A 17,656-nucleotide genomic window follows, 5' to 3' on the forward strand; every position below is an offset into this window, starting at 1 on the left:
TGGATCTGTGCCGTTCTTTGTAATTATATTGCAATTTCATTGAAGAAAGACCAGATATATTTACTGAACACAAATGTGATCATCTAAAGCAATCTGAGTGCATCAAGTTGGTGCATTTTTAATTATGGACAAAATAATTTGTTAAAGTAGTTCATCCATTCATATCCCGTGTTTGGAGTTGGATTAATTTGAGGTATGAAAACCAGATTACAATAAACAAGAATGGGAAAGTAAGTTAGAAAATCATTCTAAACTTCCTGGGTGCCTTTGGGAAGGGTACTGAAGTTACCCGGGCCGACAAGGGTACAAAGGCAGTCTGTTAGAAAAGCAATGATCACATTAGCCAGATTTAATTAGTAGATTTTTTTTTTTTAATCTTTGGTTACTTCTTAGATTAAGCAAAGAAAGTCTAATGATTCCTTTTCCCTTAGGAAGAAAAGAAAAGACAAAAACTGCTGTTAGTTTGAACAGTATTTATAGTCAGCTTTTTAATAAACCTTCCTTGGTTTTGCCTCTTTTTAAAAAATAAACACACAAAAAAGAGAATCAGTGCAAAGTAGATATCCAGAGTCATGTAGAAAACTTGGAAGTAAAACAGATTATAATCTTCCCAATGAATATTCATTCTAGAATTCAGTTTGTTTATTTGGGAAGCACACTGCATGACCTTAGGCAAGTTAAATAACAATCTTTCTGAAGCTTATTTTCCTTATCTTTAAACTTGTACTTTACAGTTGCTACACAATTACAGAGGTAATTCCAGGGCAGGGACAGTTGATGGCTGGTGCTTTTAGATTTGGGGTGGCTCCTGCAGCAGTATTAAATTGTAATATCCACAAAACTTGAAGTGACCCCTTACGGAAGTTTTAAAATTAATTCCTTCGTCATAATTTTTAATGTTAGAGTCTTGTTTATTTTGCATTTATCTTTTTTGCTGACCTGATTAAGACCAAATGAGATGTTTTTAATATATATTAAACAGTATGTGTTAGCTGCAACTTCTCAGGAATTCCAAATCTTAGAACTTTATTGTTGAAAGGGATCTTAGAAATCATTTTATCAATCCATATTGCTTAAGTGATTGTCCAAGGCTTATACAGCTGGGTGACAGAAACTGGAATTACATTTGTGGTGACCAGATAAGTCATTCTCCATGCTTTCTCCCTTAGGTGTAGCTCATCTCTTTTGTTATTCTTCGACCACAGTTTGGGTGCTTGACCTGATACACAAAGGAATTTTCTGTCAGCAAAACTTGTCACTGTACCACTCATTGTACCACACAGACAAGGTACACAAAGTAAGACTAACAAATAAGTAAACAACAGAGTGTAATAGAAAATGAAATAATGTGCAGCCAAACAATGAGACAGGGGTACTGTAGTAGCAGGAAAAATTTTTTCCAAGGTAATTAAATGAGAAAAAGGTTGGAAACGATGGATATAGTATACTGCCGTTTGTGTAAAACAAAGGCTTGCTGTAAATAAACATTTATTTGTATGTGCATAGATGCATATATGCTAGGATATACAAGAAACCAGTGATAGTGATGGCCTTTGGGAAGAAGTTAGACACGTTAGGTGGGCAGACCGGAATCTGCAGTTATATATTATTTGACTTTTTCTTTTGGCCCCTCTATCATTCTTTCAAAACAACTCTTAAATACATGTGTTAGACTGTATTAGTTTTTCATGAACACTAACAGTGTTTGTCTTGGCACATAATTACATTGGAATTCTATTATTCAGTAATTGACTTAAAACTTGTCACTCATAGTTTTAAAAAGGGAAATAAAGTCAACAAAGCTTCCTCTGATCTTTCCACCCTTTTGAAGAGCAGTTATGGAAACATTTGGAAAGAACCTCGGTGAGGAGGCTTTTCTCTCGTCTATCTGAAGTTGCCAACACACATCAAAGCTGAACCTGAGACGTTGATAAAAAGCAAAATGCAGGAAGCTGGAGTGAGGTGTGCGTGGGGTTGGAGCCGTACCACGGGGACTCCTTTCTCCAGTGCTGAGACCAGACGTGGTGAGGAGCCGCTGCCAACCAGCGGTCGCTCACACATCCCTGCTGTTACCTTAGCCTTGCTGCAAGCACACAGGCTATGAGTGGTTAGTGTTTTAAACGCACCCAGGTTGTATTCTATTTTTAAAAGCTCCATTAATTGGGATACTAAAATGGCCATCCTAAGCGAGTGCCTGTCTCTACCACAAAGAGCTACTTGACCAACCTGAATTTACAGATGAGGTCTATCTACGTGTCAGTCTTATCCTCTATGGCCCTTAAATGAAGTATAACAGAATAGCTCTTAAGAATACTACCTTTTGTTTCATATTTTCACTTTTAAGCCTTAGTCTGTTACACATTTCCATACTCAAATGCTTGGGACTGTTTTGTCCGTGCCTGTATCTTTCTTGCCCTGGGTGGGTGCTTCGATATCATTACATGAATGAAATGAAAAGCAGACAACGTATTTTAACAAAGACTCTTAAGGAGAGCAAAAGAAATACAGTTACCTTAAATGACTACCACATGAAAGGAAAAACCTACTTATTTTTTAGAGATTTTCCCCGCAAGAAATTCAGCAAAAGAAATGGAAATAAAGCAAATTTTTGTGGGGCAACTTAAAGAAGAAATGTATTTTTACAGAAAAGGCTCAAAGTTGATCAGATGACAAGACATGGAAGGTTAATGGAAACATATACAAACCTAAACTGGCAAAGTGAAGAGAAATAGCTTCCTTCGAAGTAACAATCTGAAATTTTCACAGATCTAGTAACATAAAGCACATCCAAACAGACTTCTCCGGATTAAATTTAATACAATTGTACATTCATGCTGTGGTGGTAACAACTTTCACATTATCTGTATGACTTCTCAGTTGATTCTCATGACACAAACACAAAGGCACAATCAAAAAGATACACTAACGTTTACAATAGTTTTAAACAAATGCAGAGAAAGAACAAATTGAAAGTCATAAATATTTGAATATGGATCAACTGGAATATATTTTCATTCAAGAAAATATTTCTACTTTCAACACTCTCTTCCTGTTGTAGCGGCAGTTCCGGGTGTCCAGTGAGTTATTCTTAACGTCCATTGAACACATAACAATTATAGTTAAGCAGTCATGACTAGATAGCTAAAGAACCCAGATTTTTAAATACCTCAGGTTTTTTACACGAATCCCTTCTGCTAAAAGTCCTACTTTTTCCATTTTAGCTAATCCTGTGAAATAAATGCCTTTCCTTCCCCCTCAGTAGTGCATTCAGTAACTCAACTACTTAACATGAGATACACATGAATTTAACCAAGGGTTATTAAACATTGAAAGAAGCCATCCAATCAATCATGGTACTTTAAAATTAGGTAATAAAATGCTGGAATCAGGCTGACTTGTTTCCTTATTGGGAATTTTTGGTCTCAAAAATGGGTATTTAAAGAAATCAAACCAATATAAACTAACTTGTCCTTAAAAATTTTGATATACTATTCTGTACTTTATAGAATTAAGGGATGTTATTTCTAAGCATTTGGTGAGCAAGAATTCTTATGAGTATTTGGAATGTATTATAGAGTCATTAAAATATAATTCTGGGAAGAAACCAAGAGATTAACATTTTAATTCTATATTTTATAAATTTAGGTCCTCTGGGTTATTAAAATATTAAGCTTCAGTGTCTTTTTTTTTTTATCAGTCTGAAAGTGGCAATCCCTGCTTAAATCATGACCTGAAAAAGCTAATTATTAAGGAGGAATAAAAAAGTGACAATTCACCTTTTATTGTAATCATACAGCTGTCAATGTTGGTTGACATTCATTAGATCTTGGTTTCTCAGAATGTATTTATCTAGGTCAAGGAAAACAGGCAGAAGGAAACCTCACCCAAATTATGTAGCAGTGTTAAGCAAATTCAGTTTTTGAGCCAAAACTAAATCATTTGTGTCTTCAAACTTTCCCTTGTAACTTTTCTTACAGCAATATAATTTTGCATTTTGGCCAAAGAGAGCTGCTTTCTTTTGGCAGACAAAATCAAGCTTCTAGATGTATAGAATCTGCCTCCTTTTCAATAGAGCAGTTAACAAATAGAGTGTTATATATTTATTTCACCTAAGTTGATCTCTTTCAAAAGACTGATATGATGAAAAGATTTTAAATCTGTAGTATATTTTTATGCAATATACCTAATTATCTTCTATTTAAAACAATTTTCCAAAAGAACTGGTTTTTGGTCAAGAGTCAACAAACTCCAAAATGTCTTATCTAAAAGTCATCAATTAAAAATTAAGCCACAGTGCTTAAGTGTAATGTTTTTAAAAACCAACTGTACACTACTACATGTTTTTTGAAATTTGGAAACAAATACATTTTGACTATCGAGAAAAAACACTTGGTGTGGCACATTGAAGAATGACTACGAGTTTATAAAATATAAGAGGCAGGGTATAGTTATTCTAAAATTATGGAAAACATCAGTGTGCCTTTGTTTTATTTGAAGAAAAATGGAGTTTTGAGTGCCAAAATAGCTAATTACCGTTAGTGTCACCAAAATTAGTTCCAAACATTACTACTCAGAAAATAAAGTATTTCCAACAATAACAATTTTCATTACATTTTAGAAGGACTATATCATAACTTTCATTCTTAAGGGTCTTGTATCTCCTTGCAGGATTATCACAAATTACCTTTTACTTTTCAAATGAACTAATTCTAACCCAATCCAAATTAAAAACTGTTCACATTCACAAGCAAGGAATACTATTGCACATTACACTCTTTAGGAATGTGTGCGTCCTCCCCCAACCCCCAGAAAAACTGACAGTGCATCTAAGAATTAGATCTCACTATCTGAATTTATAACACTCAAAGTGCTTCTTTTCTTCCACTGAACAAGTACATTAATGTTCTTGTAGTCTCAAAATACTTCATGAACCCTGAAGTGATTCTCTATGGAAGGAGCTTCCTTTGCAAAATGAATTTGGCTAGTCACCTGCATACCAAGATCTCCAAGTATTTGAACAAATTTCTTGTGCTCCTTTCCAATCCAAGATCTCATTGGATCACATACTTGGTAAGGTGTTACGTGGGTATGAACAATAATTCCTGTTTGTGCAAATTCTTTCAAGACTTCTGGATAAGTAACCCAAGTATTGCTTCCTCCAGAATGACCGCCATCCAGCCAGTACATTGTTCTTATGCTTTTGATAAAAGCATCTATGTTCTTGTCTTTCTTGGCTTCTTTTAATTCAAAAAGCAATTGATTCAAAACAACACAACCTTTACTGAATCCGATCAAAGTAAAAGAAGCACCATTTAGTGATGGTGGGTAAAAACTCATGACAGACTCATCAAATTTTTCACAGGTCCTCTCTTTTTCTCCCTGGCAACCATTAGTAGTGTGAGAACTGGAACTACAATTGGATGTTTTGGAGTCCTGATTCAAATCTTTCACATTCTTCTTTGATAACAAACTGTTCTGACTTAAGTTAAAAGCATTAACTAATAACATATAAAGGTGCTTAAAAGCTCCAAAGTCCGTACTGTGTTCTGGAGCACCGAACATATTGCTTTTCACAAAATTATCATAGCAGCTGAACTTGTGCAGATGCATTCGGGAACATTTTATCACCCAAATGTAACTATTGGGGAACCGGTGGGCTAAAATGTTGGCCACATTTTCTAGACTCCAGTTTTCCCACTGATAATTCTCAGGATGACGAGTCATAATTTCATGGTAATTCTGAAAGGTAAGAAAGATGAAACAAGCATTAAACACACATTTACATAAAATTATTTCCACAAAATAGTTTCCCATTTTTATTATGGAAGAAATTGGGATGTTATATGACCAATGGTTAACATACTAGAAATGAAAACTATAAATCTGTCATTACTTTCTGATAAGATTTTAAACAAATCATTTCATCAGTTTAAATCCAAAAATCCATCAAAAGACAGGGTTATGAAATACAGCTAAGTACCACAGAAATTTAAAAATAAAACTTACTTTAAAATAATTATAAATAATTTTAAATAAATGTTACTTAGTATACATACAATCTCCTATTCCTAACATACTAACTGAAAATAAAAACTGGTTTATTAAGTAGACTTTTTGACCAAGAAAGAACTTTAAAAACATTTTCCCTTTAAAGCTGTTACCCTGAACCCCACCCCCCTTTGGATTACTAGAATGACCTGAATGCTAAGTTTTATTTCATTTCAGTATTACATACAGTTGACTCTTCAACATCATGCGTTCAATCTGTGAAGGTCCACTTATAAGTGAGTTTTTCCTATAAATACAGTATACTGTAAATGTATGTTGTGATTTTTTAATAACATTTTCTTTTTTTAAAAAGATTTGAAGTAATGTCTACACCCAATGTGGGGTTGCATGTTCCACCTATGAGGGAGCCAGGTGCCACCTTAACGTTTTCTTAAGAAAAATGTCTCTCTATTGTAAGAATACATATACAAAATATGGGTTAATTGGCTGTTTACATTATCAGTTAGGCTTCTGGTCAACAGTAAGCTATTAGTTAAATGTGGGGGGAATCAAAAGTTATATGTAGATTTTTCAACTGTGTGAGGGGGTCAGTCCCCCTAACTCTTGCATCGTTCAGGGTTTCATCTGCAAAAGCTGCAATGGACATTAATAGAAAAATCTTTTTATACATCTGTGATTACATCTTTAAAAATAAATTCCTGGATATGGAAAAACTGGGTCAAAAAATATTCATACTTTAAGATTAGTTATACAGACTACAATACTGTCTTCCAGAAAGGTATGTATAATTTTCCTCTATCTTCATTCAGTTTCTTAGGCAAAAGATAGCTTATTCTAATTTGGATTTATTGAAAACTTGAATGAAGTTGAAATTTTGTTTATATATTTATTAACAACCTGGATTTCTAATTGTATTTGTTCATAACTTTGGCCCTTTTTTATTTGGATTTATAAGCATTCTATATATAGTAATAACTTTTTACTCAGGTTCTAGGATATGCACGTAAATTTTGTTTTCCTTTTAATTTTTATTCATAGTAGCTTTTTTTAAAAAAAGAGATTCATTCAGATTTATTCATTTATTTTATGAAATTTACTGGGTACCTACTGATTGGGTAAGGATCACAACAGACTGAACTCCTGGCCACATAGAGCTCACATTCTAGTTCAGAGATAAACAAGAAACACCTGTATAAGTGAACAGAGCAACCATGTCAAACAGAAATATAACATGATCCACACATTTCTAGTAGCTACCTTTTAAAAATTTAACAAGTGAAACTATCTTTAAATAATATTATTTTGGGCCCAATATATATAAAATATTATAATTTCACATGTCACCATTATAAAAAAACTACTGAGAGATTACTACATTTCTTTTCCTTATGAAGCCTGTAAAATCCGGTGTGTAATTTACACTTATAGCACATCTCAATTTGGATGCTAAATTTTCATTGGAAATACTAGATCTGAATTTAGATTTCATAAAATTTACAGTCAAAAAAGTAGACTCACACATCCAAGTTACTCAAATATACTTAAAAGTTTTCTAGGAACTGAACTATCAGTTTTTAGATTTCAATTTAAAGTTAAATATAATTAAAAATTTCATTCCTTAATTGGACTAACATTCCAAGTGGTCAATAGCCACAAGTGGCTAGCAGTCAGCACAAAACATTAGATGGTAGTTAAGTGCAATGGAGTAAAATTTTTTAAAAGCAGGGCAAAAAGAATACAAGGCTTTGGAGAGTGTGGAAGATTCTTATTTAAAACACAAGGTGATCTCCAATAAGGTAGCTACTTGAGAAGGACCACAAGGAACAAAGGAAGTGAATCATATTTCAGGCATAAGGAACTGCAACTGCAAAAGGCCTTGAAGTGGAAGCATGTTTGATACAGCAATGAGGGTAGCATAGCTCCAGTAGCAGGAACAAATAGAAAAAGTCAAGGTCAGAGAGACTGTTGGGGAGGAAGGGAGGTATGAGGACTTTGGCTTTTGCTTGGTAGGGTTTGGAGTAGAGGGCTGAAACAATTTATGTTTTCAAAGGATTACTCTGGCTCCTAGGTTGAAGAGTCAGGAGTTGAAGCAGGGAGACCAGTAAGACTACTGAAGGATAATCCTGATAAGCAAAAGTAGTTTGAATAAAAGTGGTAGTAGAAATGAAGGTGGTAAAATGTGGTCAGACTCTGAACATATTTTGAAACTAGAGTCAACAGCATTTGCAGGTTGATTGAATACAGGATGTGAGAAAAAAAGAAACAGAGTTGTGATTTTCCTTTATTTCTAACAGCCATAAACTATATATGTGTGTGTATATATATATATATTTTAGGAAAAAACTAAAATTTTTTAACATTTATTCATTTTTGAGGGACAGAGAGTACAAGTGGGGAAGGGGCAGAGAGAAAGGGAGACAGAATATGAAGCAGGCTCCAGGCTCTGAGTTGTCAGCACAGAGCCTGACACAGGGCCTGAACTCATGGACTGTGAAATCATGACGTGGGCTGAAGTCAGATGCTTAACCATCCACGTGTCCCAGAAAAAAATTTTTTAATGTTTATTCATCTTTGAGCGACAAAGAGTGAGCAGGTGGGGCGCAGAGAGAGAGGGAGACAGAATCCAAAGCAGGCTCCAGGCTCTGAGCTGTCAGCACAGAGCCCAATGCAGGGCTTAAACTCATGAACTGCGAGATCATGTCCTGGGCTGAAGTTGGACGCTTAATCAAATGAGCCACCCAGGAACCCCTATGTTGAACAATTTTAAATGCACTTCTCTTTTGACCTAGTAACTCCACTTTTAGGAATTTATCTCAGTGGTATATGTGCATATATGCATAAATAATTTATGTAAGGTTATTTATTTGTTTCAAAAGAATAGACATGTCTGAATATTCACATGGGTTGTAAAATAAGGGCTAAAACTCCCCTGTATGCTATGCTACCATTTGTGTTTTTTAAAAACGTTTGCATCAGCGAAAATGTCTCTGGAAGGACATATAAATCAGTAACAAAGGCAGCCTTGGGGAAGAGAAATGGGGAAGATTAGAGAGACTGGGATGCAAAGGAAACTTACTTGCCAATGTATAACCTCAAAGAAACTGAATTTTTAACAATATGCATATTTTTCTATTGAAAAACTAAAACTAATAAAATACTATAAAAATTTTAGTCTGTATACAAAGGTATAAGGAAGATAGAAACACCCTCCATAAAACCATCAATTAGGAGTAATCATTATTGAAATTTGGAGTCTAGTATTCCAGTTTTCTTTAGTATACATATACATATACAAATACATATATAATAGAGCATTCTTGGCGTGCCTAGGTGCTTAGTCAGTTAAGCGTCCAACTCTTGATTTTGGCTCAAGTCATGATCTCGGTAAGATTGAGCTGGGAGTCAGGCTCTGCACCGACAGGAAGGAGCCTGCTTGGGAATCTCTCTGACACCCCACCCGCCTCACACTTGCACAGATGTATACTCTCTCTCTCAAAATAAATAAATATTTTAAAAAAGAGAGAAACATTCATGGAGATGGACATTTATGGAGATGTCACATGGAGACATTCATGATGAAGTTTTAAGCTAGGTGGACCAATCTTATAGCAGACTAAGGATAGCCATACTGGATAAGAGCTGTACTCCCACCAAAAATGGGGAAAGGGGGCATCTTTGTTGAGCATAAAGTGGACATCCCAAGTAAACAAGTTAGAAGGACCATAACAGCCTAAGAAGGCTGCCTGACAAGAAGCATAGGAAACCCCAGGGCATAGGATCAAGTGCAAAATACATATATACCTGCCCCTGGCTCTTTGCACAGAGCTCCTAAAACCCTTGGAGTTTCCTGGGTGACAGGAACATCTTTGCTCTAATGAGATGACTCTTGTTGGACTCCTGGATAGGAACTGGTCAACCAAAAAGACCATGACATAATTAGAAGTTTGAAACTTTCAGTCCCACTCTCCATTCTCAAAAGAGAGGCCGGAAAATGGAGTTAATGATTGATCATGACCATGCAATGAAGCCTCCATTAAAAACTCCTCAAATATGGGGCTCCTGGGTGGCTCAGTTGGTTAAGTGTCTGCCTTTGGCTCAGGTCATGATCTTGCAGTCTGAATTTGAAACCCACATTGGGCTCTGTGCTGAGAGCTCAGAGTCTGTAGCCTGCTTCAGATTCTGTGTCTCCCTGTCTCTCTGCCCTTCCCTGCTCATACTCTGTCTCTCTCTCAGAAATAAACAGTAAAAAAAATTTTTTTTTAAATCCTCAAATATGGGTTTGGGTAGCTTCTAGGCTGGGGAACACACAGAGGTCCTCGGGGAATGGTGCACTGAGAGAGGGAACGGAAGCTCCATACTCCTTCCCACATACCTTAGCCTATGCATCTCTTCCATCTAGATGGTCTTATGTATCCTCCATCACATCCTTTCATAATAAGTGGTAAACAGTAAGTAAGCTGTTTCCCTAAGTTCTGTGAGCTGCTCCTGCAGATTAACTGAACCCAAGGAAGGGGTCGTGGGAAGCCCAATTTATAGCCAGTCCGTCAGCGGTACAGGTGACAACCTGGGACTTGGATTGCCATCTGAAGTAGGGGGAAGTCCTGTGAGACTGAGCCCCTAACTTGAGAAATATGACAATAACTCCAGGGTAGATACTGTCGGAATTGAGGACACCCACCTAGTGTCAAGAGGATCGCCTGGTATGGGGAAAAACCCGACATATCAGGTATCAGAAGTGTTGTGAGTGTGGTAGTGTGAGTAGTAAAGGAATGACACAGGAGAAGTAAGTCTTCTACTCACCAGGACATACACTTAGGGCGTAGTCATCTACATATCCTAGCCTTTAGGAAAACAAAATTTCTTTAAAGGTAAAATTGGAAATGACCAAATGTTCACCAAGTACCGAATGAGTAAACAAATTGTATATCCATACAAAGATATGACTTAGTCATAAAAAGGAACACACTGATGATACAAGCAACAGTAATAATGAATTTCAAAAGCATTAAATATTAACCGAAAGAAGCCAGACACAAGACTACATACCATACTTCCTACTGAAAATCTAGAAAAGGCAAAACTATAGCAAAAGAAAGCAGATCACTGGTTGCCTGGGGGCTGAGAAAAGAGACTGACAGAAGTGGGGCACAAGGGTACTTTTTAGGGTGATGGAGATGTTGTATAACATGATTGTGGTGGTGGTTACATAATTGTAACATTTGTCAAAATTCATCAAATTGTAAGCTTATATTTAAAAGAGAGAGAGAGAGATAAATATAATTTTATATCCTGAGGCTTTACAAAGCAAGAGAACTCAAGAAAATTGCAAAGTGTCTACTTAAAAAAAATGATTCCTCCTCCAAAATCAAAGCACCTAAAGAAATATGAATTACTATGTTCTCAGCTTATCTGTTGATTCAAATAAAGATATAACGAGTATAGAATAAAAAAGGACATACAACAACAAAATGATGCAAAAGGAACATCAAGAAAGTAATGATAATCAAAATTTAAAATTACATGGACAATCAGATCCAAATGATACCAAATCTGTGTTAACATAAGATAAAGCTTTTAATGGCACCCTGCAAAGCTGTGTTGGCCCTGTTCTGTTCAGGAGTTCCCCAATTAAGAATAAAGATACAGAAAGGATGCTTATTTAATCCATATATGATACAAACCAAAATAATGGTTTTATAAAATGATTCTATAAAAGCACCAATAAAAAGATGAGCTGTATTTAACAGTGTAAATTTCATATGTATAAACATAAGGCTCAAAAGAATCAAGTACAAAGATACAGATGAGGAAATCTGAGCCCAAAAGCATTTCATATAAGAATAGCCAAGATTTATCAAGCACTTCATCATGCATTGCTCAAAGCAACTTACATATATTCATTTATCCATTTCATTCAACAAGTTATCTACTGAATGCTTATAACATCTACTGAATGCTAAGCATCATAAATATATTAGTGAAGAAAACAGACAAGAAGCTTACACTGCAGTGTTGAAAAACAGATAAAAACCAAAATGAATAACTGATACTGTAAATGAAATGGATAAAAATAAAAGAGAAGAATTGACAGGGATCCTGTGCATATACATAATTACCAAATAGGCTGGTCAGAAAAGACCTCACTGGGAAGGCAACTTTTGAGCAGCCTTGAAACAGGTGAGATAATGAATCCTAAAGATGTCTGCAAGAAGACTGTTCCAGGCATACGTGCAAAGCTTTTGAGATGAAGTATGCCTACCATCAGTGATATTAAGGATGCTGGTGTGGCTACAGCAGAGTTAAATAGAGAGAGGAGACAATCAGAAAAGCAGCAGAATGGGAAAAGGCAAAGCCAGTGAAGAGCCATGCAAGCCCTCAAGAGTCCACCGGCTTTTCCTCTGAGTGACACGGGAAACTAACGGCGAGTTTTGAGCAGTGGTGTGGCAGGATTTGACTTACATTTTAAACTGATAATTCTGATCGCTTCCAGATAGATTTAGAAGGGAAAGCAACTTTGCTGATCAAGTAAGATATTGTGAGATGTGAAAGAGAGGTTACTAAAAAATAACTCCAAGGTTTCTAACTTGAGCAACTAAAAAAGTACTTCCATTATCTGAGATGAGGAAGACTGCGAAGAGAACAGATTTTGCAAAAAGCAAGGATTCAAGTTTGCTTTGAGATATGCTTGAGTATCTATTTAATATCCAAAAAGCAATACTGTGCATGTGATTGGTAAGTTCAAAGTTCTGCTACATACACAAATGCTGAAGGTCATCAGAGTACAGATAAGTATGTAAAACAACAAGACCAAAAGAGATTACTAGGGGACTAAATGTAGAGTAGAAAAGTCCACAAATGGAGCACAAGGGTAGCCCAATAAAAAAAAAAAAGGTCATCAGAAAGATGAGAAGAAACTGTAACTCATTAGGTATTCACACAGTTAGTCCTCATTGATATCTTCTAAATTATTATTCCTATTTTATAGTTGAGATAGCTGCAATAGGCCAGAGATTTCACAGCTAAAAAGTGCAGAATCAGGGTTCAAACCTAGGCAATCTGGCCTCAAAGCCTTTTGATGCATTATCCTATTCTTCTCTGAAGGACTTGGGTTTTAAAAGCACTTCATATTCTGCATGAATCAACACTGTATCTCTGTCCAAAAAGCTAATGGAATCCCAGGCTACATTAGGAAATGGATAATGTCAAAACAAAAGGAGGTATTACTCTAAGTGTATTTAGCACTTCTCAGACCTCATCTGAAGACGTACTGTATTCTGGCTGGTACACTTTATAAACATTTAGTAGGTACTCAATACAGGCTAGTTATCGTTACTACCATCACCATCATCATCATGATTATAGACGCACACAGTAGCTGGTCCTCAAATCTCTGGAAGTCACTGTCAGCAACATACTGTTTTCCCAAACTGAGCAATGGAGCATCAATTGAGTAAGTATCTTGTCTTAAATCTAAATACTAATTTTTTCATAGTTTTTATTAGGAGTCAATTAGACCAAGTCAATTGTTTTAAGAACAGCAGAAAAAACTACATATATCTTAACCATTATCTGACACGGGGCACAAAGTTTGTAACTATTTTAAAGCACCAATTTCAAAAACAATGAAGTAATATTGTTTCATGGTGTCAAGAAACATGTCTAGCCATGTTGTCTTGACAAGCCATGCTGTCTACATCAGCGCTCCCCAACAGAACTTTCTGTGATGATGGAAATGTTCAGTGGAAATGCTCCGTATTTGTGCTGTCCATTAGGGCACACACAAACCTTAGCTGCTACTGAGCACTCGAAATGTAGTTAGTGTGCCTGAGAAATTTTTTATTTGATTTAAATTAAATAGCCACATATAAGTAATGGCTAGCGTATCAGGCTATGCAGTTCTGAATTAAGATCTAGATTAAGACCCAGCTTTCCAGGACAAAATAACCACAAATATTTGCCAGGAGCTATAAAAATAATTAAGATAAAATCACATACAAAAACAAAAGTAGAGAATTTACGTGAGCATCAAAATATTGACATGCTTAGCAATTACTAACCCTTTTCTTTCTCTTTCTAGGGTTACTGAATGTATGATACCCTTGTAATTTTTTTCTTGTTTGCTTTTGAATTACTGCCAGAATTTTCGGAACCCTTAATAAATTAATTTACATATCATCCCTGTCTCCTAACACACACACACACTCCACTTCTGAGACACTAAGTTATAGAATGAATATACATTACGTGTCTCATTACTTCTGTCTCAAATTCCACCCCGTCGAAGCCTGGACTAACAGCTGGCTCTTTCGAGGTCGTAACCCTCCAAGGACGCCTTCCCTCTGGGGCTCCAGAAGCAGAGGGTCAGGTGTGTGGCAGGGGCGGTTTGGGATTTCGTGGAGTAACGGAAGAGCCAGGCCGTGAGTGCCAGTGTGGGTGTGTTCAGGAGCTGCAAGGAACCGGGCACTAGTACGAGGGGGAAATTGAGGGAATTCGCATATGCACACGAGGAAGGAACAGGTGTCCAGGCAGGCCCCAGGTTACCTGCACATCCCCTGGGAAATAGAGAACGTGATGCTGGGGCGCTGGCTGCGGCTCCTCCTTCGCCGGGTCCCCAGGGAGGGCCCGCCGTTCCGGGCCCTCCCGGGTGGTCTCCGCCGCCAGCAGGAGCAACTCGTTGCTGCGCTGCGGGTCGGCTCCCGGCACCGTGGACAGCTGCAGGCACTGCGGCCGGCGCCCCTCCGCCGACGGGGAGGACCGCGCACCGCTGCCGCCGCCCAGGTTCATGGTGTCGGCCTGCGAGCGGGACGCGGCGATTCCGAGGCTGAGCGGCGGCAGGAGGAGCAGCAGCGGTGGCGACCGCAGGAGCCTGAACTCCCACATGGGTCGCTGCCGCGAGAGCGATTCGGGGGTAGGGGGAGGTCCTGAGGGAGGGACATCGGCAGGCCGCCCAACGGTCGGCTGGAGCGGCCCGGGCGGGACTCGGCGCGGGGCGACGACGGCGTCAGAGGCCGACGTCCGCGGCGCGCAGCGTGCGTGAGGGAAGGAGGGGTGGGCACGAAATCCGCCTCTGCTCCCGGAGGGGGCGGGGGGCGTGGCCCTAGGAAAGACGTTTGTGATTGGTGGGTTCTGCTGTGCCCGGGAAGTTCGAACGGAAGTCTGAGGTAGAGCTGGAGGAGAGCAAAGAAGAGAGCACGAGGTCAGGCCTCTGAAAGACGGGCTGCGTTGTAGCGTACGCGCTGCAGTAGGAGTGACTCGAAGGTCGCTGCCCAGTAACTGGGGAGAGGGTTGAGTATGCTATACTCCCGTTTCGCTAGGCTCACCTTGCAGGTGAAGGGTTTCTTTTTATAGTTCTTTGATGGTTGAACGAAGGGAATCTCCCTTTTCTCACAAGCTGGAGTTTTCTTTGTAGATAAACGAAGATTTCTAGGTTGATAAGAACTTGTGGTTAGATACCAAATCTAATGCACCTTTGACTGCACTGGGGAACAGGGCACCTGAGTTGGAACAGGAAAAATGGGGCAAGGCATTAGCTGTTACACAATTGTTGTCCTTGGTGTTTGCAGCCAATGGGATTTGCTATTTTAGGGTTTTCAAAAACCACTTCGGACATAGGAAAGTGATAGGTGTCCAACAACCATCTGTGGCCAGGTGTGTTAGAGTAAGATTTGCCAAATGTATGCTAAAGACAGGAAGGGGAGTGGGAAGGTGCAAGTATTCTAAACCTGAGGTGCTTGTGGGCCAGGAGCTGCAAGAGCCCTACAGGAGACAGTATTAGCTGTGATTGTAAAAATTGCAGCCAACATTTACTTACTTACTGGCCTTACTGTAGGTCAGGAGTTGATACAATAAAGGGAATTTTCAACTTTTAACGTTTGTGGGCCTGCTCATGGGGTCTCCGGGAAGCCATACATTAACATTTACCAGAGGCAGCAAAATCTCAAACATGGACTCTGTTTCTGCCTTGAGCACACATTGTACACCTTCATTGTTTACAAATAACCTAAAAAGGAGCACTTCAGTCATAAAGAGTTTAAAAAAACAAAACTAACACCTCCCTGGTTCCCATAAGATTAAGGTCATACAGCCCTGCATGTACTAAAAGCTTAAGATTAGGTTTGTAACTTTCTGAAATGTCTTTTATCTAATAATTTGTAACTGTTTGTGTAGACAAACTGTATATATGTATGTGTTTTACCACACATACCGTTTTCTTTGCTCCACATATCAAATATTAACAAATAGTCTTGAAGTAAGCACACATATGAATAAATGATAAAATATAATTTTCTTATAGGTACTATACTGACTTCATTGAGGTGTATTATGTTGACCTACTCTGGTCCAAATTATTGGGTTCCAGCTGACATCATTATAGTTTAACCAATCAGAAATTAATTATTATTACTAAGTAGGTCTGCTTTTTAAAAATCACTGGTTAAAAAGAAACTGAGGACAATTATATAATCATGAATATATAATCATATTTAGGAAACCAGTCTTCACTCTATTTTGCAAATCATATACATCCTGCTACTTTCTCTTGTTAGGTAGAGGAATACTGAAATGTAATCCAGTAACACAAACATGTACATGTACTCCAAATGCAGTTTTTGATTTATGTAGTCTTGTTTTTAGGTTGACCTTTTAATTTAACCTGTTACTATTGAAGAGGATGGAGAAGATGCCTGGGTGGCTCAGTCAGTTAAGAATCTGACTCTTGATTTCCACTGTGGTCATGATCTCACGGTCCTGAGATTCAGCCCTGAGTTGGGCTCTGTGCAGCATGGAGCCTACTTAAGATTTTCTCATTCCCTTTCCCTGCCTTTCCCCTTAAGAAAAGAAAAAAAAAGAGGATGAGGAGTTCTTGTGTTCTAGAAAGATTAACTGTAGTAAACATTGAATATGACAGAGTTATCCCAGTTGTTCTAAGATAATTGAGGTCTTTAAGAAATACACATAAAGATTTAAAGGGTCAAGTAAAAAACCAGAAGTAAGCACAAGATTTGTTTTTGGGTTTTTTTTTCCCCCCACAGCCAAGGATTTACATAAGCCTACAGGAGCCACTTTCAGAGAAAATAACAGCTCTTACTTAATTCATTAGTTGAGGTATGTATGTCATTTATGTTAAGTCATTGACATAATTCCTTTTCATAGGTCCTATTACTGTTACTGTAATATCTCTTTTCTTTCCCCATCCCCTCTTCCTTTTTCCAGGAAGACTCAATTTTGTAAATCTCTACTTTGCCAGCAATAGGCACAGACTGCCCAGCACTTTTCCCCTTTATTCTCTCTTGGAGATGGACTTCTCTTCCCTGAAAGAGGTCTTGCATATACAAAGTTAGTGTAACCAGTTGTGTGGATTTCCCCTTCCTTTGTATCAGATGGAGGTCTCCACACCAATTTTAATATGCGTATAGGGCCCAAAAGGCCACAGCTTATCTCTGGACTCCGGACAATGCTCAAGGGATCCTGTGGGGCTTTCAGAACTTTTGTTATATTATTCAAAATAAGAAATAGAAAAAGTTGCAAAATTGGAAGGAATCTGAGAGAGCTTAATTAATATATATTGGAGAAGGAAAGCATCAAAAGGCCATAAATTCCAATATCTACAGAGGCTAGAGCTTTATCATAAATAGTAAAATTGGCC

General features: G+C 37.7%; 1 protein-coding gene across 2 annotated transcripts; it reads right to left on the minus strand.

The window, feature by feature from the left end:
* Nucleotides 1-348: 348 nt before the first annotated feature.
* On the minus strand, nucleotides 349-15,011 carry C3H2orf69 (chromosome 3 C2orf69 homolog). Of its 2 annotated transcripts, XR_003906537.1 has the most exons (3): nucleotides 14,551-15,011; nucleotides 3,777-5,739; nucleotides 349-1,219 (listed from the first exon to the last, which is right to left on the minus strand). XR_003906537.1 is itself a non-coding variant. In XM_029934143.1 (2 exons), exons 1-2 carry the CDS (start codon nucleotides 14,887-14,889, stop codon nucleotides 4,915-4,917), a joined length of 1,164 nt encoding a protein of 387 aa, XP_029790003.1. In that variant the 5' UTR covers nucleotides 14,890-15,011; the 3' UTR covers nucleotides 459-4,914. The 2 variants fall into 2 exon arrangements, 1 of the variants encoding a protein (XP_029790003.1); XM_029934143.1 differs by having other exon boundaries at nucleotides 459-5,739.
* Nucleotides 15,012-17,656: the final 2,645 nt, after the last annotated feature.

The sequence above is a fragment of the Suricata suricatta genome, chromosome 3, assembly GCF_006229205.1.
Source record: "Suricata suricatta isolate VVHF042 chromosome 3, meerkat_22Aug2017_6uvM2_HiC, whole genome shotgun sequence".
NCBI classification, from domain to species: domain Eukaryota; kingdom Metazoa; phylum Chordata; class Mammalia; order Carnivora; family Herpestidae; genus Suricata; species Suricata suricatta.